Source organism: Spermophilus citellus, assembly GCF_964194105.1.
Source record: "Spermophilus citellus genome assembly, chromosome: 11".
Lineage (NCBI taxonomy): Eukaryota > Metazoa > Chordata > Mammalia > Rodentia > Sciuridae > Spermophilus > Spermophilus citellus.
This window is the reverse complement of record NC_138192.1, coordinates 59,522,751-59,547,568: the sequence shown is the minus strand read 5'-3', so window position 1 is coordinate 59,547,568 and position 24,818 is coordinate 59,522,751. Positions and strand designations below refer to the sequence as shown.

Genomic DNA, 24,818 nt, shown 5'->3' with positions numbered 1-24,818 from the left:
AGGGTGGTTGGGACTGTGGCTCAGCGGTAGAGCACTCACCTCATATGTGCAAGGCCCTGGGTTCGATCCTCTGCACCACGTAAAAATAAATAAATAAAAAAAGGTATTGTGTCCAACTACAACTAAAAAAAATAAATATTTTTTAAAAATGCAAAGGGTGACACTACAGATGAAAAAAGATGACTTTGAAACCAACAGAACATTTTCCAGCTTAAATGACAAGAAATCCAACATGAAAATAAAATTTTAAAAAAAATGAAATAAAGGGCTTATGTTATATTAAAAACTAATTTGGAGACATATGGAAAACTGCTTGACAATAATTTAAGGGAGACTAAGATGCTCTTTCTCCAAAGCCTTTAAGATCTTATCATCCCTGAAATGGTCTAAACATAGCTCTTCTCTGAGACAGGCAACAGGAATGGATCAGAACTCAAGGGACTCCAGACACTTAAGTATATTTTAGGTCTAAAAGGTTAAGCAAATAAAACCCATGTAAAATCAACACAATTAAAATTATGCTCCGAAGATAAGTCACCCTTCAGACAACAAAGAATGATTTTTCTACTTTTTTTCCTCCCCATCTTGTTACATGAGGGGACCTTTTCCATGTTCTGTTGCCACTCCACCACTATTATTAATAAATACTAAGATGCCACAGTTTATAAAATAATTTCATGTTTCTTCATTTCATTTAACATTTATTTTCAACAGCAGCAACAAGACCGCAGTAATGATTTCCCACTCGAATTTCACTGCTAAGGTCACTGCTATGAGCTGAATAGGTCAATGATCTTAGCTCTTTTGCAGATAAAGCCTGGGGCACAGAAATAACAAAGTAAAAACTAATCAGAGTGAGGCAAATTGGACCTAGAATCCTTATTTGTCAAGTTGAACTCACTCTTTCTGGATCTCAAATTTTACCCACTCATTATCAGAGCTATTAAAAGCTATTTCTACTTAATCTCTGTTATAGCTACAATATTTTCTCCAAAAGAAGAAAGGCCTAATGCTTTATCTTTAATAACTAATAGCCAGCATTTGTCTCAGTATAAACTTTTGAAAATCATCTTTTTGAACTTTGCCATATGCATAATGATAGTCCCTCCTATGAAATGGTAAATAGCTGCACACAGTGTCCTGGGTCTAATGAATGTGCAATGATTCTCCATCAGCAAGTGACACTAACATCATTGTTTGGCATTTATATTACATCTTCACACAATGTTCCACAATAGATAACAAATCTTGTTCTTGGTTATGATGATGAATAGCAATGCATTTTAATTCATACTCCTGGTTTCCACTCTTTTCTACCCACATTAATTTGCATTTGGCTACATAGATCAGCACAGTCTGAATCAACATACAGCTTCTTGTCTCTGAACACTTCACAACTTTAAAGAGCTGTGTTCTCTTTCAGTTTTACCATGTGCCATTGTGGAAAGTTAGGTCAAGATACTCCACAGTCGAGTAGTTAATTCAATAAATATTAGTGGCTTTCACAGATGCAAAGTAAAGACATTCTCATACTTCAAGTCTTTTAATAAGAATCATCCATATGATTAAGAATGCAAATTTCCTGAACCACAAATCCTGTATTTGTATTTTAACCCTGTAAGTCTAAGTGAGGGCCCTGAAGTCAGCATTTTATCAATCCCATGAGATTCTGATGCAGGTAGTCATAACATCTGAACTTGAAAAACTCAGAAAATTAGTTAAAATCTAAGCTGGACAAGGTGCTGTATGCTTGTAATCTCAGCTACTCGGGAGATTGAGGAAGAGGAATCATAAATTCAAAGTCAGCTTCAGCAACTTAGCATGGCCCTAAGCAACTTAGGAGACCCTGTCTCCAGCTGAAAAATAAATAGGGCTGGAGATGTGGCTCAGTTATTAAATTGCCCTAAGTCCAACTCCCCAGTACCAAAGGAGGAAAAAAAAGAAAGAAAAAAGAAAATTGGTTAAATTCTAAATCATGAAGTTCTTAGTCACTGTGTTATGCCATGTCTTTACCAAAACTGTGTCTCACCCTTTACAATTCCTTGGTGCTTACACTTAATAATCAACAAGATTATCTATAAAAGTTGCTAACTTCTTTAATTCCTTAATAATCAACAAGATTATCTATAAAAGTTGCTAACTTCTTTAATTCCTATCAGTCTTAGGCAAAACTGTAAAAAATGTACAGTGGACTCCACCCCAAACACCTTACCTCCAGTAATTTACCCATACCAGTCTCCTGCACAAAGAACAAGACACTATACCCTAAGGTTCTTAAGATCGTATTAATTAAATTGTACTAAAAGACAGCAATGAAAAAAAAATCTAACTTATGTCTATATGTTTTTAATGTCTTTTTGAGACTGCAGTAATGACAAAAGTAGAGTGAGAAAATGGAAGAGGATAAACAAACATCAGTGTTAAAAAATGTATTCCATTTTCAGTAAAACTAGCCTCAATTAAATTGAAGCTTCCAATTAAGAAGGTTAAGCTAACAATCCTCAGCTACTAAGTAGGGTGACTCCTCCTTGCCATCTTGGCTTCCTCCAAACATTCTAGATTTATCACTAAAATTCCCACATCACACAAAAACTTTCAGTTGTAGGCAAACCAGGATAGTTCGTCACCTGGTGCTCAGTAATTGGATACTAATGTTTTAAAAGCTGAAAATTTTCTTCAACAATCAAAAGATGATAAAGTAAAATTTTACTTAGAAATGACTCATAAAAAGTTGCTTTAGATTTAAAAAGGATCCAGATTCCCAAAACATCAGTTTTATTTTTACTTAGTGAATTATTTATAAGGTGTCTTTAAGAGAGAAAAAAATCACAATGAAGAAACAATAAGTATTTAACAAACATAAGAAATATAATGGAAGTTGTTAGGGATTGCTTATTTTCAGACATGCCATCTATACGGATTCATATATCACTGACTTTTACCTGATCAGGTAATAGTCTTTTAAAACACCAGCAATTACTGCAAAAGGTAACAGCAGTCTTCAAAGGAACAGGGAACTAGACAGAGAAATGAAACACCTCTGATTTAGGTCCTGGCGATGGGTTGATCAATTCACAGTCTAATGATTCAGAAACTGCAATTAGTAAGAATGCAAAATTACACATGGACAGGGCAGTGTTACCTCATCTACCATACCATGAGACAGTTTTCTGATCACTGTCTTTTGACGGATCACTAAGGAGGAATGATTAATTAATAGAGCTAACTACTATAGAATCATTAAGAGAGGAAAATTATAGAAACATCTTAATTGTTCAAAAGTTCAGATACTGCTCGGATCTATTCCTTTGAAATAAGTTATTTTTCACTAGTCAGGAGGGAGAAGAGTTAATGGCTTATTAGTGCTGTTTTATTTATTATTCTAAACTTATTTATTCATTTATTAATTCCTTTTTATTTCTTTGGGTGATGTGGCTTCTTCTAAATAGTAATGAAATTTCAGGAGGAAAGACGCTAGGGCCCTTTTTCCTCATTTCCACTTAATCACAGTAACAACTTTAAAATGAGGGGCCTTCCTCATTATTTTCAACAGTCACGTAGTTGTCGGAACCAGACAATTCCACGCAGAACTCAATTACCTCTGGTGGGACCTGTTGCAGTGGCTTAATGACTGGCCGTCTCAGAGCTCAGTCCCACTCAAGCCATCCTCTGCCTGCTGCCAGAGGGCTCTTTCTATCATGCAATTACCACTGTGGCATTCTCAGGCTTAAAGCCGTCCTGGGCTTTATTGTCTGCAGAATTAGGCCCAAATTATCATCGAGGGACAATTCTAGGCTCATCTCCAGACAGTGGTCCTACACTTTTCTTACCTCTGCATACTAAATTATTGGTGGTGCCCCTAACAAAATGAATTCTCAGGGCCTGCCCTGGCTGTCTCTGGCCAGAAAGCTCAGTTTCCTGAGGAGCTTCTACTTCTCATTCAGTTTCAGCTTGTGCCATGTCCTCCAGAGGGCCTTCTCAGACCTCCTTAAGAACCCATCCAGGGGCCACACTTCTAGGCTCCAAATATACTTTGATTGGCATTTATTTGAGCAGACCATGCTAATACTGAATTTAGCTCTACTTGTCTCTCCTTCTGGACTATGGATTTCCTCCTTAAGCAATCTGTACTATCTTGAATATAAGATAATATAGGTTATTTCAAGAGTATCTATTGACTGAGTTCCTACAAAAAAAAATAATTAATGACTGATAAAGCAAGTTTTTAAAGTGAGAACAGTTCTATTAAAATCAATTGAAAACAAAACAGGACACAGATGTTTGCTGGAATCTACCACTTTCTTGAATCTATGGTATAAAAGTAAATAGTCATAAACGAAGTTCTTAAGCATAATTAGAAGATTAAAATTTTTTGAAGATGTAACAAAACACATATGAAATCCATATGACAAAATAATTCATATATAAATGAAGAATATATTTATAAAAGGTAAAGACTATCAGGGTTATGATTTTGCATAGTTGTGTCCTAATTATACAAGATCTTTCTGCATAAAAGAAGAGTTTCAATTTGCAAATGACCAATATTAACTGACAATTTGAAAAATAGAACACATAACTAACAGGCAGATCAACAATTGCAACCTTAATACTAATTAAAAGTAACAATATAATGACAAAATTAAAAAATTCTACTTATTTTGGCAAGAATTTGGTAAGGCACCTTCATATACAGCTGTAAACTGGTCCTAACATTCTGAATAGTAACCCTGAAATATGCATTAAAAACTAGCAGATTGGTCTGAAGATATGCTAAGTGACAAAGCATATTTTTAGCATGCACGAGGCCCTAGGTTAGATCCCCAGCATTGCAAAATAAAATACCAAATTATAAAATACCAAATTAACTCAAATAAAATGAAAACTAAAACATTTATATAATCCCTTTACCTAGGAACTCCATCTCTATGAATTTATCCAAAGTAGTACAGTTGGTACTGAATAAATTTAAACTATGGAATGTAAGAGTATTTGCCTTATTAAATGCAAACACACCTGAAGATCCCAAACCAGGGGACAGGTACTGAAAAGTTTAGATAGACACATAGATTAGCATACAAAAAGTCATCAAAGCTAATGATGTATAATTATGATTTGACATGAATGGTAGTAACTAGTAACAAGTGATTTTACAATAAATCAAGTTATAAAAAAGAGCACATGTAGCACAGTAACAACATATCTGAACACAGGCAGCTCAAAGGGTAATTGTCAATATGTTGACAGGGCACTAAATGAAATCAAGAGTACATTTTTACTTTTTGTATATTTGTATTTTTTTTCCAAAATGACCACTTGTTTAATAGCCTTTCCAAATGAAGTTTTCGTTTTCACGTGTTATTAAAGAAAAACTGTGGATTAAAAGTATGCAGGAAAGATTCAACACACATAGGTGCTCCTGTGTTATGGGAGAGAAGACAGAGATGCCTTCATAGGCAGTGAAAAATGGCATGATCACAGATATAGGAGGCAAAATCAAGTGCCAGTATATGAACATTATGAGAAGAAAGGCAGCCTAGCTTTCTTTGATATAAGTCATTAGGGATGATGGAACACAAAAGTGTCATCAAAGTAGAGTTACAAGCAAATTTACTGGGCAATAGTAAGCAATGTGCTTATAAGAACAGATCTGACAGGTACTAAATTCATGTTTGAACAACTGAAAAGTACCCTCCTGTGGCTTAAAGAGAAGGAGTGGAGAGAAAACACAAAGAGGAGGAGCAGACAGTTACCCCACCCCCTTGGACATCAGCACCTGCTGGGAATTCCACCTGGAATGCCCTCTTCTGAGTTATCTGTTTTGCCCAAGATATTAACTTGGCTCAACTGTCACTTTTCCTTCACCAGTTTCCCTGGCCTCCTTACATTCCCACTCCTTCTAGTCTTGCTTTATTTTTTCACGACATGTTATCACTTTCTAACATTATAGAAGATAATTCTCTTTACTGTTTTCCCACATAATATCATTGCCCTCAATAGCAAAAAATCTTGTCTTGCTAATTAATGTGTTTCTAGTACCTAAAACAGTGCTTATGATATAATAGGTGCTCAACAAATATTTGTCAGATGAACAAATTAGATGGATATAAAAGGAAAGGTGTTGGCAGTGATAAAATAGCAATAGTGATGATTAATAAAGGCAAACCTTCCAAAAGAGATGTAATTTGAGGATTAGATGATTGGTGGTTCTGTGGAGAAGGGGACTCAGAATTAAAATGGTGACACTGAATTGGAAAAATATGGCTTGGAATGAATAAAAAACATGAGATCATAATTGGAGGTAGGTTTCATAACTGGAGATAGAGGAATGGTGGACTTGTGAGTACTTTGTGATTTCACCAAAAACATCAGAATCTAAACTAGAAAAGAAAAGAGGCAAAGGCAGATAGCTATGAAGACTATGCAGGCTAGAGGAGTAGCAAGGGGCAATGATGCAGGATATAAGGAACATATAGAAAATAGAAGGATAAGGGGAAGACTTGGAGGAGGGGGGGTGAGGGGAAGGTCAGAAAGGGATAATCTTTTGTTTCTAAATCCCAGAAAAAAAAAAAACCTATAAATGGAACAAATAACAAGATTTATTTCCCCCTTTAGAGAAAACTGAAAGACAAAGCAGTCAATGGGATGTTAGATTTATAGTATGGTAAAAACTAAATGTAAGCCCACAAGCTGTGGGGGAAAAAAATGCTACTTATAAAGAAGACGGTTTGTGGTAAAATACTGTCTTTTACAGTTACCAGAAAAGAAAAAGAGGACATAACTATGAGAAGAGGATAAAGACAGTAAAGGAATGTACAGAAATTTTTAATATAAAATCACAATGTTTTTAATAGAATAGGTGGAGAGATGATGTGTCAGGGAAGGATGGGACAGCTGGGACTGAGGACATGGAGGGAGAGAAAAGGTCTAAAATAGATCCCATGAGGAGAAAGCCTGAAAGTACAGAAAAGACAATTAAAAAGACTGCCAAATAGCAGCAGAAACCAGATTGAAGTTTGAAAGCATCCAGTTCTAATGAGCCAAATCTGCAATGCTTTGTTTGCCTCCAGCAGTGTTCTCTCTCCTGGGAGAAGAAGCAAAGGGAGCAAGAGTTAGAGGTAACCAACATTTAAGAATTTGCTGGATAGGAAAAGGTCTGTAGTGGTTGTTGATGAATAAGAGGCAAATCTTGGGCAGTAAAGTCTAATTCATTTGAAGCCAGGAGGGCAAAAATCCTTGACTCTGATCACTGAGGAGCATTTGCAAGGAAATGAGGAAAGTAATAATTAGGAGTCCTAGACTGGAAGCTGAAACTTCCATGGAAATTAGAAAGCTTCTAATTTCTCACCTGCCTCCCCACCACTCCTGCTGAGACCACAGGAATGGGAAGAAGCAAGTAAATGAGATTAGAAGATTTTTAGCAGAGGATGGCCTTGGGATGAGGGGAAGGGAAGGAGGGGTAAACAGAAGGGAGAATTTGATTAACAGGAATGAGGTGACTGTCTGAATTTTGTATGCATTTGTATGTATTTCTAGGACACTAGGGTTATTCATTTTCAAATAAACTTCATGCAACCCATTAGAAACAACAGTGTTTTGTGTGTGTGTGTGTGTGTGTGTGTGTTACATATGGTTTAAAATTCTTATTACTCTGCTTTTTAATGAAGTCCCTGATGGTGCAATAAAATTATCTCTAGTGCAGAGGTGGCCCTTCCACCTCTCCAGCTTCTCACCTCACTCTCCACACTATTCACTCTGCTTCAACCACCTCCGCCGTCTTTTGGTTCCAGGAATAAAACAAGCTTATTCCCAAATGGGGGCACTTTCATCAGCTGTTCCTCAGTGCCTCCGCACTTTGCCCCCAACCAGTCCAGGTGATCCTTCTGGAGAGCTGGACTCAGCTTAAACACCACCTCCTCAAGTGAGGTCTTCTCTGACCATTAACCTAAAGTAGCCTGCATACATTTTCATCCTACCACCTTGTCTTGCTTTGTTCTTTATTCCTGAAACATTATTACCTGGTAATATCTTGCTTATTTATTTGTGTTTTGTGGTCTACCTCTTTCAATTAGAATATAACACCCAGGAGGAAAAGAATTCTGTTGTCTCAGTCACTATCTTTAGCATCTCAAATACATCCAAGCACACAGCATACATTCAATAAATACCTATCTGGTGAATAAATATATGCTTGAAAACTTGCTACTTCAATGTTTAATAGGATGGAAAGCTGTATTTAGTACAAGTTTATTCACAAGGCTCCACACCAAAGAACTTCAGAGGTAGAAAATGGTATTTTTGCTGACTTAAAACAAACTCAAAAACTCCTGTCTTATTCTAAGCAATAAATATGATGAGGAAGTAAATTTTATTTTTAATGAAGAGATAAAGGAGAAAATATCTTTAAAGATGAATCTGAATAAATGTCAATAAAATTTTAAGTGATCAAATGGGTATAAAAATGTCAGTGTTATTTTTATCATACTCAAGGAAGGCTAGAAACAGACAGGTTTTACAGAGTTTGAACAGTGTGGAATTTAATTAGGGCATATACACAAACAAAATGTCAGATAAATTTTCCAACAAATAAATTCTAAAAATTATGAGCAATTTTTTTTTCTGTTTGTCTTGCTATATTAGATCTAGAAAACAGGATTAATTAAGAGGTTAAAAGGAAATAGACTGTAATCTCTTCTCCATGAAAGGCAATATCTAAATAAGAAATTCAGTCTTCAGCTAAGTTTTCACATTTATGTTGAAAGTATTCTCAGCCAGTTCATTAAAACAAACAAACAAACAAACAAACAAGGCAAGAAGGAAAAAATGATAAAATAAAATCTATAATGCTAATGAATGATTGATCTTACAAAATTTTTCACAAACTTACATAGGACATTATTTACTAATCATGATCCTCTGAAATATAGGTAAAATTTTTTAATAGAACCTGCTTCAGCATTCCCTCAAAGTGCCCATGTAGAAGCCAAAAATCAAAAGACTTAATAAATAAGAAAACCCCAGACTTATCCAAATAGAAATGTTCTACAAAATACCTGACCTGAATTTTTCAAACACATCAAGGTCAACAAACACAAAGGAAGGTTGAGGAATATTTTATCTTTAGACTGTGATTTTGTATGCAGATGATTTCACTCTTAATAAAGACAGTATTTAAAGATAAATGGATGTATAAATGAATAATTATGACTGATCTAATACAGGACCACAAGGCTATCAATTGAAACAAAATACTCATGTCAGTGATTTAAATAATAGTTCAAAACTATAAGAATCACATACTATAGGAATAAAGAAAAATGCCTACATGTATTGCTTATGCTCTAATAATTCATCATTACTTTGATAAATGAGATGTATAAGATTTACAGTGAAATGTAAGGATTTCTTGGACGGAAACTTTATAAATTGATTTCATTGCTCACTAATATATGACATTTTAGAAAAGTACAATGACATCATTTCAATTTTAGTTGAGAATTTGATGGGGACTTAAGTCATAAAATAATGGACAAAAAATCAAATTTCAAATATGGTTTGATGAGGTAAATCTTTTCTTTTTTATGAGTAAAAATCATAATTTTTAAACTGAAACACTTATTACAAAAATAATTTTTAAGAAACAGTGTTGAGGTAGTAATTATACTATCTTCTCTAAAGAGAAAGAAAAGAAGTTCATAGAAACTGAATATTTTCCTTAAATTTCTGATAGGCATTATATGATAGATTCGAAAAATTACAATGGCTTGCTGTCTCCTTAAACAAAAGCAACTATGTGTAATCAAAGATCTTACACTTTGGTATAAAGACTGAATTTATGTTACTGTCAATGTTAAGTTCAATATTGTTATAGTTAATATATAATAGCATTTTAAGATTAAATGAAAGAAAAAAGTTAAAAGTTGAAAGTTAAAATATTTCTTGCTTTTTTTAATTACCTAAAGAAAAATAGACATGCATGTACACATACACACACACACACACACACACACACACACACACACACACACACAGATGTTCCACTGTTGGTCTCAAGTATTCAGCAGGTTACCAACCAGCTAAGCAATATTGAGGTCCCAAATAATCTACTTCTTTTTATTGTTTCTTTCCCTTTCCAACCTGACTCTCCTCAGAGAGTAGCAAATTTTAAGTATTTGGGGCCTTCCAATGGTATTTGCCTCTTAAGGAATAACATGCAGCACATAGCTATGCTGAAGCAGAAAAAGAAAAAAATCTCTCTTTTTAAACAAAACTAGTCAAGGTTCAGCTGAGGAAATCTATTGACCCACTTTGAAATGAAAATGCTTCTTTCGTGCATACATACATACATACACACAAACACACACACACATGCACACACAGAGGGAATTTTCCACTGAGGTTGTACATAATAGATATTGAAGCTCTATCAATGACACCCCAAATCAGCATTCTCAAGGGAAGAATATGCACATTGGGTTCAGGCTATTACCAATTACCTTGAGTTTTTTTAACCTTAAATGTTTAAAAAATATGAAAATCATAAAAAATATGAAAAATCATGATTATAGGAAATCCAAGTTTATAATTAAAACAGAACAACATAATCATTTCTAAGGCATCATCTTTGTTCCTTTTTTTTCAGTGAGTTTTCCTGTATTAATATCAGGCATGTAACCATCAAAACAATAAAGCTGGATTTGCAAAGTAATATCAATTTAGTGTTACAAAGATATAAGAGACGTGTTATTACTTTCATTATTATGAACTCGAGTCATTTAGACCAATTTATGACAGGTATTGTACATATAATATAATGCAATTATGGAAAAAAAACTTGATGGCATATCTATGTTTTTACTCACCAGTTGTTTCCACAATGCCTTCTAGGATGACGACAATCTCGAACTGTTCAGTTTGCATGCTTCGCTGGGATAGGTCATAAAAGGGGCTTTTGGCATCGATCACGTGGCAAATTGTGAGGGGGGACACAAGAAAAAGTTGATCTGCCCCTGTACTAAAACCTACATCCAGTTCAAGTTGGTCAAGGGGAAGGAACTCACCCTCAGGTGTCTGTCGAGACTAGACAAGCACACAGAAAAAGAGAAGAAATCACCACTTGTACTGAAATTTTCAAGGCAGCCCAACAGTAATTTACATTATTGCCAACATTCTGCACTATCAATCATCTGCAACAAAATCCAAACAAATCATTATGCAGCTATGTTCTAGCAAATGGGCCGAAATCCCACATAGCTCGTGTGGAACATACATGCATTATTTATAATATACAACTTGCTATAATTACCATTCCCTAACTCGTGAGCTTTGGAGAAATGCCTGGTCCAACAATGGCTGTTAGCACAAACTGTGTAAGTGAGTATACACGTGCTACAGCTTGACACAAAGTACTGTGTGATAACTCATTGCATGCCAGAATTTTCTTTCCTCATATAGCAAATAAATAGGCAATTGTCATGTAGTTACTTAAAGCCAAAAAAGGTTGACCATCATATAAGAAAATATTTATCAAAATATTAAAAAGAGAAATAAAATAATTTATTTTTCTAGGACTTTGGAAAAGTTACAAATGAATATAAACTGGAGTAGAAGTGTAAAAGCATCATATTAAATTATATACATGAAAGGTCACATAATAAAAATAAAAGGCTGATGCTTTTAGCTGATGACTTTCAAAATCCTAATAATAAACAGCATTGTAATTGTTTACTTTTATATTTATGAATTTTAAAGCATAATGAAAAAATTGCATTAAATTGAACTTAATCAAAATACAATTTTAAAAATTTGTACTTGATCAACATAGTTCTGGAAAACTTTCCACCCGCTGACTAATTGAAAATTAGTATGACTTCAAAATTAGTAATCCATGAAAGTAAACCTTATCATCTTTCTTTTATATTCATTTTAATTTTGTTTTCCATATGTGTTATGTATAGCAATCACATATAAGCAAACATTTAATAAGTTTAACCTACAAATGATGGTGTTAAAATAAGAGATGGGTAGGCGGAAGTTGTACACTGAAAAAAGAAAATTAGGGAGGAGGAGCCCATGCTGCTGGTCAAATGGGACTTCAAAGAATTTGGTATATTTTAACAATCTCTTTGAAAAGCTAATTTAATAAACAAAACTGAAACTGTAAGAATAGCCTTTCCAATGAAATGAGGTCTTAAAGACAAAATTCTTACTCTCAGGGTCCAAAGAAATACATTGCCTTTGTATATTGAGTAAATGAGTTTGAAAATGGTTATTGGTTTAGTAATATGTCCTTTGACAAACAAAAGAAAGAGTTTTAAATTGGTGGTAGTTTATTATGCAGCAATTGCTACACAGAACAATTGTTAATTCAATTAACACAAAAATTAGTCAATTAGGGAAGCTACTTTATAGTTACTCAGGAATATTATTTACACAGAAGAAAATCCAATGAAAACATTGAGACTACTTTTCTGCTCAAATTTTTGGGTAGAATTTTTAAAAAACGAAAGTAGAAGGGAGAAGGAAGACAGAGAGAAGAAATGGGAAGGAAAGGTGGAGAAGAAAAAGGAAGGAAGAAAATGATTACTGACCAAAGAGAAAAGAAAACACACAGAAAAACCTGATGGTATTAAAACAAAAACAGCAGCTCTAGCAACCAATGTTGGAGAAAACTAGGCATTTTCAAGGCTGTATGAAAAATCTCTCTTTGGAGCTTTTTCAAGTCACCTATATTTCTGAACCTACTCCCACATTAGTAAAATATGAATGAGATCATTTTTCCAACTGCACAGTTGCATAATAAGTATTGATGGCTATAACAAAATAAAATCCAAATGCAAAAATAAATAAATAAAAACATCCTTGACATTGTTCTTTCACCTAGTTAGAAACAGGTGCTGTATAAACACAAGGTGGTATTTTGATATATCTGATTAGTGATCAAAATTGGATCATTTTACTGACTATTCAAAGCTATGCTTTTCCTATATTATGACAACGTTGACAATGGTAATTCATTAAAAACTAAATTCTTATTTCATTTAATAATAAGTTTATCCAAAGGAGATTAATTTTTTTCTAATCGTTTTGTGTGCATACCAATACTAGGATTTGTCTCATTTTTATGTATTTATTTATACCTGTGCCTCATTCTAAAAGGCTTTAGAGTAAGTTCTTAAGTTTTATTCAACATTCAACAAATCATTCAGAAAATCATGAAAAGAAGAAGTGGCCTAGAAACAGGCAGGCTATCATCAGGAGAATGCCAATGGTAAGAAATATTTCATTTTTAGCAAAGCAGTTTATTCAGGAATATTATTTATGTAGAAGAAAACCCAATAAAATTATATTTTAGAATTAAAAATGCATGGTTCTGCTTTATTCAAGCTCAATATACCTTCTAACTTTAAATACTTGTTCTATATGCTCCAAATGATTACATGTTATCTCTCACTTGCTGTGAAAATTTGCATCTTATCCAGGTCTTCCCATTATGTGACATATGGAAAAAGTACTAATAACTGTGTATCTGTGTGTGTATGTATATATATATATGTGTGTGTGTGTGTATGTATATATATATGTGTGTTTATGTATGTTTATATATATAAACATACATATATATATATATTTGCTTTTCATGTGATTTTATATATATATATACACACATATGTGTGTGTGTGTGAGTGTGTGTGTGTGTGTGTCTGTGTATATATATATATATATATATATATATATATATATATCTTCATCCAAGGATTGAACCATGGGGCACTTAAACCACTGAGCTACATCCCCAGCACTTTTTATATTTTATTTTGAGATGGTCTCCACAAGTTGCTCACTAAATTGCTAAGGCTGGCTTTGAACTCACAATTCTCCTTCCTCAGCCTCCTGAGCCACTGGGATTACAGGGATGCTTTCCATGATTCTATATTTTTCAAATAAGTGATAGTCTCTACATATACATTAAAAATTGTTTTCCACTGGATTCTCTATAATTTAACCTTTCTTTAAATGACTGAGACTCGCCCCACCTATCCACAATTTTATGATCCAGGTGTTCTTCCTTTATGTTAGACCACCAACATGTTTGAATTTAAATATGCTTTTCTCCCTCTTTGTTGTTGTTGTTGTTGTTATTGTTGTTGTTGTTTGACTCTAATAGACTATCAAGACTATTACTAATTGGAATTAGAAAGAAGTCTTTGGCTTAGGTCAAAAGCCAAGGGTATGGTTATAGTGTGGCAGCTGCTTAAAGAGCTGCAACTGTTGTTCTGAGCTCTCAAGTATAACCAAATTATGTTATCACTGCTTACTTTCAAATTTCATAAGTGAAGTGAGAGGTATTTTGTTTAAGGAACTATGATATGCACATGTATATGAAAGGGAAAGACAGGAAAAGTTTGAATTATGTCTGTGCCTTTATAATATCAATCTGCAATCTATTACATGAATGTATAATAGAATAGTAACACTGATACTCCATTACTTTTATATTATCTTATATAGTATCCACTATTGTATTTTGGAGACATTTTATAGAAGGTAGACTATGTTTAGATTTAAAAAAAAAACACTTAAATTTTCTTCATTATATCATAAGACTTATGACATAAAAAAGAAGCCTGACATTAAAAAGGTTATTTGTTATTTGGGTATAATTATCTTCTTTAGTTCTATTAATTTCCTAATTATAAAAGGAACACAGAACCATGATAATTTCTTACCTAGAAAATTTGTAAATGGATATGATATAGAACAACAATAATTCAAACTGTTTTCAAAATCAAACAATTGCTAAAAGTTCAGATAGATGTAATTTATTAACATTTCTAAAAATCTGTTTACAAAGGTTGACTTCTATTTTATGAAATAATCATTAGAATCATAAAAACTGTGGAATGAATAAGAAAGTAAGAAAAAAATGAGAGAAAATACAATGAATAGGACATTGATAATTCTTAAAATTTAGAACATAATTTGAATAAGCTATGACCTGACAATGACTTCCATAAAACTTTTAATTCCCATTTTCTGAAATCATAGAAAAGAAATAAAGATGGTTTCAACATTTTAAAGCTGTGCTGGTTGGCTGCATTATAGCAAATACTTGGCATTCTAAGAAAAATTGGGGTATCTCAGGCTGAAAATTTGTTAAAATTTACTACCCCAAAATATGAACACCTTTGATTTTTGAAATGAATTGGCACATTTAGGTTGTGGCAGTAATTTCTAAGTTATTCTTCATAATAATAACATACTTCTTAATATTTAAATTATACACATTTCCATCATATGCAAATGGGATCTACATAGAAGGCTTATGCCCCCACTTTATAGTCTTATGTACAAATTTCAAAGAAGCAATTAATTTCAAATTATTTTGAATTCTGTTGGAATCCAAAAGGAACTGTAAGGTCATCAACTACAATTCTCACTGCAGGTGACAAAAGAATCAAAAGTCACTTGTTCCTGGAAGGGACCACCATGTTCTAGTACTTTCAGAGAAATGGCTTTCATAAGACAGAGGAAAGACTGTTGAGGGTTTATGCAAACACATGCACACGCATGCGCGCGCGCGCACACACACACACACACACACACACACACCCCACATACTGTCCTTGGGTACACATTTAGCACTGTCCTGGCAAAAGAAGACCCACATTTGGCCATCCTCCTTCTGGGGAACAGGCAACTAAATGACTACATTCACCCTCCAGGGCCACCCTTCACCAACACATTCCAAATCTTTGCTGGCTTTCTCCCATCTCTGAGCTGTAAGAGTGTTCTTTACCATCTTGGGGTGAGGGTTAGTGGATTTTGAATAAAGCATTTGCTCACTACCACCTGACTTTTCAGATTTACCCTTATCATATTCCAAGGTTTGATTCATGCCTTACCAACCTACTAGAAGTTTCCACTGTGTCAGGACCTATAGGGCAAGTTGTCAAGAAAGGAAGGAAAGGAGGCAAAGATGGAGAAAGCAGGCCATCCTTGCCTATAACCTTCCCTCATTTTGTCTGGGAATTTCATTTATCCTCTTTAAATATGTAATATACGTGTGTGCTTTTGTATGGTGAGTGGATGGTAAGTCGAGAAAAGAATTACATGAAATGAGATCAGAACAATATCTGGAAGCAAACATTAGGAACTAACCCTAAAACACATTCCAAGGTCAAGAAGATAGTGTTTCCTTGACTAAATATATTATGACAATGGCTTTGACAACCATATCAAAAGTTAAGTCAGGTAGAGAAAAGTATAGACCTAGAATTCTACCTAGATTGTCTACTATAAAATTGTATAATTATTTGGACTTTTTAAGCTTGAAATTTCATGAACATTCAGGTGGAAGGACTGTGCCCAAGATCAAGTCTAAAATAAAGGTTTTAAATGCTTAGCTAATTAACCCATAAGAGAGTTCATTTTCATGAAAAGAATGTATATATAGAACAAAATGTAATTTACTTTCTAATAGATTATGGGGAGGCATTTATACCATTCAATTGAAAGAGCAGCTTTATAATTCCTTGAGGGCCTTTTGTGGAATTTATAATAACTACAGGCAGAATTTGTAACCCTACTTGTACATTCCCTGCCTATTACCGAACACCCTCCAATCCATCAAAGGCCTTTTCTTACTTCTCTTTATCATTTGTTCTTACCTACTGCTGTTTATTTGTGGGTAATTAAGTCCTTATTTCTGTTCATACTTTATACTCTGAGTACCACCCTGTACATTTTAGGAACCATATTATAAATAAATAAAAGAAGCAGAACAAAATATATTACTACTATTGGAAAAAGGGATAATAATTATAGATTTTAGAAAGAACCCAAGATCTATACTTATTAGAGAATTATTGTACTTATGTCAGAGAAAGCAAGCTAGGCTAAATAGGAACTGTGCTATTTTTTTAAAGACAGAATGAATCCATTAAAAATTAGCCAACAAAATGGAGATCGTACCTACCCCTGAGAAATCTGAAGTACTCAGTCTTAGACCTCTTGAGTATTTTTGCTAACACCTTAGACCATGTTCAGAAGAACGGTATATTATATATGTGTATTATATATGAGAATTTAATTTTTAAAGGAAATAATTGTCTCAAGATTAATAATAAATTTAAGTTAAAAAATAAGGTCAATTGGTGAAAAATCAGTTACAAGGGTCACATAGAGTCAAAAACATAATCACATTTAAGTTTAAGATATGGAGTGAAGATAAGTCAATAAATACAAGAGTAATATCCAAAAATCTTTTGGTTTAGAAATAATTATGTTTAAAAGGTTAATAAAATGGCTGGGGTTGTAGCTCAGTGGTGGAGCACTTGCCTGGCACGTGTGAGGCACTGGGTTCCATCCTCAGCGCCACATAAAAATAAAGGCATTGTGTCCATCTATAACTAAATTTTTTTTTTAAAAAAAGGTTAATAAAATGTTAAGATAGTACAGGTCTGGGTAAGTAGCTCAGTGGTAGAGCACTTGCTGAGCAAAAGCAAGGTACTGAGTTAGATCCCTATAATGAAAAAAAAAGTCAGGATATATGAAGATGATAATAAACTACTTAATGGTTTTACAGAAAACATGTTTTATTGCATCTGCACTTGATCACATTCATATGGGAAGAACAACACAGCATCTAACCGTGAATATCCATATAAATGGATACCAGAAAAAATATGTATAAAAATAATGCATGTGATGTTAGAAGAGGAAAGGAATGCACTCTATTACCTTTCAAAAAATGAAATTTAAAATGTGCACAGATGACCTCCTAAGAAAGAAAGATGACTATTGGCAATGAATGTAAATATGAAGAAATATGATTATGCTTCCATGAGAAAAACTCATTCTTGTCTGTTTGAAAATACAGATGCAACCACAGTTGACTGTATGTTTGCATTATTTTAAAAAGTTTTGGGCAAATACAAGCACATATGAGATACATACATATATGTAGATATATGACAGCATTTGGATAATAAATTTGTACATGATTCAGCAGTACATTAAAGATTACTTAATTCTTCCTATAACAAGTTGTATATCCATGGCAGTCAACTTTTAGTGTTATATGAATAAAAAGGAATATGTGAGATTTCTAAATCTTTTAAACCCAATACAAAATTACAGGCTATAGCATTTGAGTAATAGAGACCTCAACTCCTTAACCTAGACATCCTAATGTTCTACATGAATACATTGAATTAGCATAGCCACAATTCTAATTAATACCTATTCTCTATGTTAACACAACTAAATTAAATTAATAATTAAGTTAAATAACAATATGGCCATGAGAGGAGGAAAAGATTAAAAATATGTACCTTAAAACAGCTTTCTATAACTCTATTTACACATAAATTATAGATTTTTAAATAATAAATTCAAAACTATATCCTGTTCTTTTTTTAATCTACTTTATTATAAGTAGAAAGAGGACTGGCCTCTCCAGGCATAGAGTTGGAAGATCTATATTTGATTACTGAAAGAAATTTCAATATTTTCAAGCTGGAAAGTCAGGAATAGAATTAATATAAAATTTACCTTGATATAAGCTAAAATCCTAATTTAAAATGAAGTAGAGAAGTTAGGGGAAAATTTCCATCAAAATTAGGGAATCCAAAATAATTATGTATGAAAAATTAGCAAGTATTAGAAAGTCATATCCATGTTTCAAGTGTCTTCTTAAGAATCCAACAGTGCTTTATAACTATTGAGCAAGACTCTACTATTTATACTAATAAAGAAGCTTTTATTCAGCAAATAAGAAAAAAGTGACATTAAAATGTGATATTAGGTCATAGGAAGAATATTTTTGTGCTATAATTATTATCATTAAATGTATTTGTTCAAATAAAATTTTTAAAAAATGTATTTGTTTTGTTTTTTCCTTAAAAAACATATTCTGTGTTAAAGACACATAAACTTTATACACTTAAAATGTTGTGGGGTTTAAAACAGGAGACTGACTATACATAATATTATATAGTAAGAAGAGTGTATAAAACTGATAGCAAAATATTACAACTTAAAGATTTGGTATAGGTTTTCTCTTATTACATAGCTGACTGTTTTAGGTCACTTCAACTTGGTCCCTAATAGAAAATGAAAGCAATTTGTTAAAGCCAAATCTCCACTCCAATTTTGCTGAATGTTATAAGTTCCCTAATTTAAAGCATGAAGTCTGAAGAAATTATAAGATCTAAAAGAATTCATTTTAATTACCATGGCTACTGGAAAAAACAACTTCAAACAAGCTACACTAACTGGCTGGTATGAAGAACTGCCACTGATCAACTCCTTTTCTTCATAAAAACTAGAGAATTTCACTATAATTTTGTTTAAATATAAATTTAATATCACATGTCAATCATCTCACTTCCAACACTGACATCTTACTAACAAAAGTAAAGGATTTCATAGGAGTATTTTCCTATTATTTTAATTAGATGTTGTTTTTATCACCTTGTGTTAATATAGCACCTTGCTCCAAATTTGTCAACACTATACATCTTTTATTTTTAATCAAGACTCTGCTTACAGCATATATGATTCATGACCTTATGGAGAACAATCGTTATCAGTGACCTACCACTGTAGAGACTGGGGGCTTCAGACTCATTTTACCTTTGTGTGTGTAAGGGGGTGTAACTAATATGTAGATGAATTCTATCTTCCTTCGTTAAAATAAAATTTTATAACAGCTAAAACATGTTGCCTTGAAAAGATATCTATTTTAATAAATAATCTTATATATTTGAAAAACTATACAATAACAATAAATAACCTATTTAGTCTAGTTTTCAATTTCCACTGAACAATAAGGTAAATTACACTTCAATAAGAATCTCAAAGTGATGCATAAACATAGATTTCTTGATAGAGACTTTGGCGCTATTCTAAAAATTAAAGTGTTTCTATCTGCACAGTAGGCCTAACCTAAAAAAGAAAAAAAAAAGAGGAGAGAGATGCATATCTTGTTCTAGGCATAGAAATGAGCACATACAATAATTATCGCAAAAATAAATGTATCTGCAACACAACTGCCTGATTTGAAACACCAAGCCACATAATTCAAACACTGGTCAGTAAAACAATATGCAAAGTTAAATTTAAAAGTTACATACAGTTCATTAGGGTTAGTTATAAAAATGAAATCTACTAAAAATAGTTATTAATAGTTATTTTAATGAAAATGTAAATCAGAGCCAGGCTGATAATTTCACACTCTGAGATACAAAATATAGTTTATTTACTGTATATAGCATTGTAAATACACACATGTGAAGTGACAGGGCAAATGTACTGCTTTAATTCAAACACTTTACTGAGCAACTTGGTCAAGCATAATTAGAATAAGATTTATAAGTGAATAATGAAAATAACATAAGAGCAAAACTTTCATAAAGTGCATTGGATTAATTTAACCACAACATAACTTGAGGCTTATGTAAAACAATATATACTCATACAGTAAAAAAAAATAAATAAAATTTCCAAGACAAAAACCTAATTAAATAATTATCAAACTGCTATTTTATTAATACCAAATTATGAATCTAGCTATGGTTCTTTATGTAATCATAAATAAATCTTTTTCAATTTCTGAACTATTTATTTGAGGTCATCATTTTCAATTTATGAACATTAGAAAACTACTTGGGAAAATCCCTCAAAAAATTATATGAATTGTAAATGACATCTAGAGAGAGAGCTGGACTTTAATCCCTCTTTCCCTTGCAGCAGCAGTATGATAAGTGACTAGGGAGGACTCCTGTTCCTGGTGGTGCCCTCTAACGAGTACAAGAACCTTGCTTTAATAACCACTCTATGTGCAATTTGTTTTAGCATTTACACTACTGATGGTAGGAACCAATCTTCTTTAATGGATGCTGAAAAGCTTCAAGTGAAATCTATAAGTGACAAAGGCTTCATAGAAACAGGCAATTAAGAATAAAATTAACAAGAGGCTTTACAGGAAAAGCACTCAGACCTCCATGATACTTCTTTAAGAAAATATTTAATAAAAGTTAAAATTTAAAAGAACCAGGTGTGGGGTTTCTTCCACTTTATTAACTGCTTCCTGGATCTGTGCGTTTAAAAGTTGAACACAGGTAGAGTTAAACTTACTGGGTCCAGAGGAATAATTCGACTGCTAATATTATTGGGGGGGGGGGGGGTTTAAGGCAAGTTCAGCACCTATTTCTTCTAAATAAAACCTGTTCTTTTTCATTTTAGTACCTCAAGTTTAATGGAGTTATATGTTGATAACAAATCAAAAGCGTTCAGAATGGCAGAGCATCGGAGTAGGAGAAGAAGAAGAAGAAGGTACTGATTTCCCTCAAGGTTCCAGGAGCTCACACCACTCCTTAAGTGTTACTAGTTCAGAAAGTGATGCAAGCACACTCAAAATGATGGATATAAATAAGAGCAAAAGAGTGAGTAGGAAAAGAAAAAAAAAATGACAACTGTGCTCTTCACCCAATTCCCTCCTCTCTCCCGCCCCCACCCCCACCCCCAAGAAGTTTACCAAAGGTGACAAGTTTAATAGGGGAAGGTGTTTCTCAGGTGAGTTAATCTCTCTGCTAGTGGAATGGCGGTCGCTTGGTGGGGAAGGGGAGGGGAGAACTTACTTTGAGCAGCTTACAGCGGATCTGCGCGGAGACCATGTGGCTGTTGCGCAGGTTGCCCACCCGGAACATGAGCGTGAGTTTTCCGTCCCTCATGGAGATCACCGCGTGTTCGCTAAACATGAGGGTCTCGGCGCGCTTCTTGGGTTGGGACATCTTGATGAACATGCATCCGATGAGGAAGGCATCCACGATGGAGCCCAGGATGGATTGAAAGAGGAAGAGGATGATGCCCTCGGGGCACTTGTCGGTGATGTATCGGTAGCCATAGCCGATGGTGGCTTCGGTCTCAATGAAGAAGAGGAAGGCAGAGGGGAAGTTGTAGACATTGGCCACGCAAGGCGTATAGTTGCCAACGTGGGCTTTGTTCAGGTCGCCCCGAGTGTAAGCTATTACCCACCACATGGACGCCATGAAGAGCCAGGCCACAGTGTAGGTGAGGATGAAGATGAAGAGGTTCCAGCGCCACTTGAGGTCCACCAGCGTGGTGAAGAGGTCCGAGAGGTAGCGGCTTGTTTCGCTGCCCAGGTTGCCGTGCTGTACATTGCACCGGCCGTTCTTGTCCACGAACCGCTGTCGCTTCTTCTTGGGCACAAGCTGCTGCTGCGGGCCCGGCCCGTGGGGCTGCAAGCCTGAGCCGCTGGACGAGGTGGTCACTACCTGGTAATCGTCCCCAAATTTCCTTCGGATTGCAGACATAATATGGAGGGGCGAGCCAGATTCAAACGCGAAGCGAAGGCGCAGGAGCCAAGCGCGCTGCAAACCAGCACCAATAAAAAGGTGGGGGTGGGGGAAGGGGCAAAAGCGGGCGCTCCTTGTGTGGGGGGCACACCCTATAGGTAGCTGCGGTCTCTGCCCCCAGCAGAATCCTCTTCCTCCCCTGGGACGGAGGCTTTATTTCCAAGCTGAGTATTAAAACAAAAAGTGTTCTCCCGCACTCAAGGCAGGAGGGATGCAAGGACCAGAAACCCAAGTGCAATTTTGCCTCCAAGCTTTTCCAGGATCCTCTTTTCTTCCCCCACCAGCGGCATCCCGGGCCACCTCTTACCTTTCCACTGTCCTCCTGACTATCCTGCAGCGCCTCCAAACTGACTGCTTAAAATTAAGGACTTGATAGGCAAGTCCCACCCCACCTGCCAACTCCCCAGGCTGCAAAGCTGCGTTACCTGCTTGGACCAGACCCTCCCCCCTCCCCGCTGCTCCCTGATCTCTTGCCCGCCGGGACGGCTCTCGGCTGCCCCTGGCGCTCCCGCCTCCTATCTTTTAGCCAAAATCCCGCCCAAAGACATTTCTGCTGGGCAGTGGTGCAACGCCCCCTACCCACGCCCTCGTGGCTCAGAATCCCCCGCTCCGGACTCCAGAGACCTGGTCGCCTGACGTGAGCGGGTGGCTGAGTTTCCACAGGCGCCACCAGGGCCCTCGGGTGGACCCCCAAAGGCCCCCTAGCCACCCACGCTCTTAGGCGAGTGCTGGAAGCCGGGGCACTCACCCAGCGGGAGAGGGCAGGAGTCCGCACTGCAAGAGGCAGCAGCAGTCTGGCCTCGCACCCGGTGTTCGGGGCTGTTTTCCTCCTTCCCACTTTTCCTGATGTACCCTGAAGAGCTTCAATGCCGGTCCCTTAAGCTCCTCACTTCCCTGAGGGCACCACACTGTCCTCGCCAGAAGATCTTAGCGCGTTGACCCCAGGCAGGCTCAGGAGCGAGACCCTGGGGTTCCTTGGCGCGGTGCCCTTCTTCCAGTCGACAGCCGTGCTGCTGGACAAGGTTGGAGCCTTGGGCTGCAGGTCAGACTTTCAGGATGAACACTAGCGCCGCTCCAGCTTTTCCTCTGCCTCACTGTTGAACCTTTGCCTTTCCCTTCCTAGGTACCCTACTCCCTGTCCACGCCAGGGTGCAGGATGAGAGGCGCAAGCTGGGGCGGCGGGAATGAGGTGTGTGTGCTGGTGCGTGTGATCAGCTGCAGAGCCGCGTTAGCCCCGCCTGTCCCTGCCTTCCCCCGCTGCTCCACCAGCCTGAATTGCACCTCCGCGCCTCAGTTGAGCCTGCAGTGTCTGGCAGCTCAGGAAAAGCGAGCCCCTCCAATGAGAAGCGGCTCTAAATCTGCTCCCAAACGCCAGCCAACTCTCCTTCATCCCCCCCCCCCCACCCCGCCCCTGCGCGCATCAGTCAGAAAGCCCCCAACAAGCAGCAAATGCTGCTCTCTGAAAGAAAAGTACAACATGTCTCTATAACTAGGGCTCTTATTTAAACGGATTCTGGGTTTGGGGATGCATCATAAACAGAGATCCCAACTGGCTCTGAGATAAGCATATTCAGAACTCAAAGTTGCAAAAAAGCAGAGAGCCCTTAGGATGGGAACAGGAAGGAGAGGAGACACTAATAGGAATGTTTCTAGTCTTTTCTGAAATATGGTTAATGTGTGGCTGTAATTGAGGGAAGAAAACTGGATTTTAATGGCCCTAGCCTGGCAGTTAACTTAATGGATGGGCAAAGTGCAGAAATAGTTAATATAGTGCCCATGAGTAAATGTCTGTATGTTTATCACATTTCATATTTGTGTTTAAAATATTATGGTATCTAATGGCATATTTCATTCAGTCCAGATACATAAAAGTGATTTGTTGGAAAGTCATCAAATCATGTTGTTTGGAAAGCAAAGGGTCTTTGCTTTCAGGGTATTTGGCAAGAGAAAATAAACACATAATCTTTCTATCTATAAAGTTCTCCCCTGTATCTCCCTAACCCTAGCCCTTAGTGCAGGCAAGTGCATGTCACTTCCTCCTCCATAAGTAGAGGACTCACATTGTCCTTTGGCTAAAATATCTATCTCCAGTTACAGACACTTCTCCTGCAGACTCTCTGATAAGAGGTCAGTAACTCTCTGTTATTCTTTTAGGATTACATAAGAAAGGAAAGTGACACCGTGGGAAGTGAAAACTGCTCTGGTCCTGGAATCATAAGACCTGATTTGGATCCTGGCTGTGTCATGTACAAGCTGTGTGACCTTGAGCAAGTAGCTGAACAATTTTAAGCTCCATTTTTCTCCTCTAAAAAAAATGAAAGTTTTACATTTTCCCAGTATTGATAAAAAAAAAAAATAGAATGAATGTGGTTTTATTATTTCAGCTGTGACTGATGTTATATACCTGATGGCTAAGTTCCAACAAAGCCAAGAAGA

At 35.7% G+C, this 24,818-nt stretch overlaps 1 protein-coding gene across 2 annotated transcripts in view; it reads right to left on the bottom strand.

Annotated features, from left to right (window-relative positions):
- Nucleotides 1–23,770, bottom strand: part of KCNJ3 (potassium inwardly rectifying channel subfamily J member 3) — a 142,687-nt gene extending 118,917 nt beyond the window's left edge. Inside the window, exons 1-2 of one of the 2 annotated variants that reach the window (XM_081261708.1) lie at nt 21,645–23,770; nt 10,863–11,079 (exon numbers count right to left, since the gene is read on the bottom strand). In XM_081261708.1, coding sequence (XP_081117834.1) covers nt 10,863–11,079; nt 21,645–22,340 — 913 coding nt within the window. In that variant the 5' untranslated portion in view covers nt 22,341–23,770. The remainder of the gene's footprint in view (nt 1–10,862; nt 11,080–21,644) is intronic. The other variant, XM_081261709.1, reaches the window with a different exon arrangement.
- Nucleotides 23,771–24,818: the final 1,048 nt, after the last annotated feature.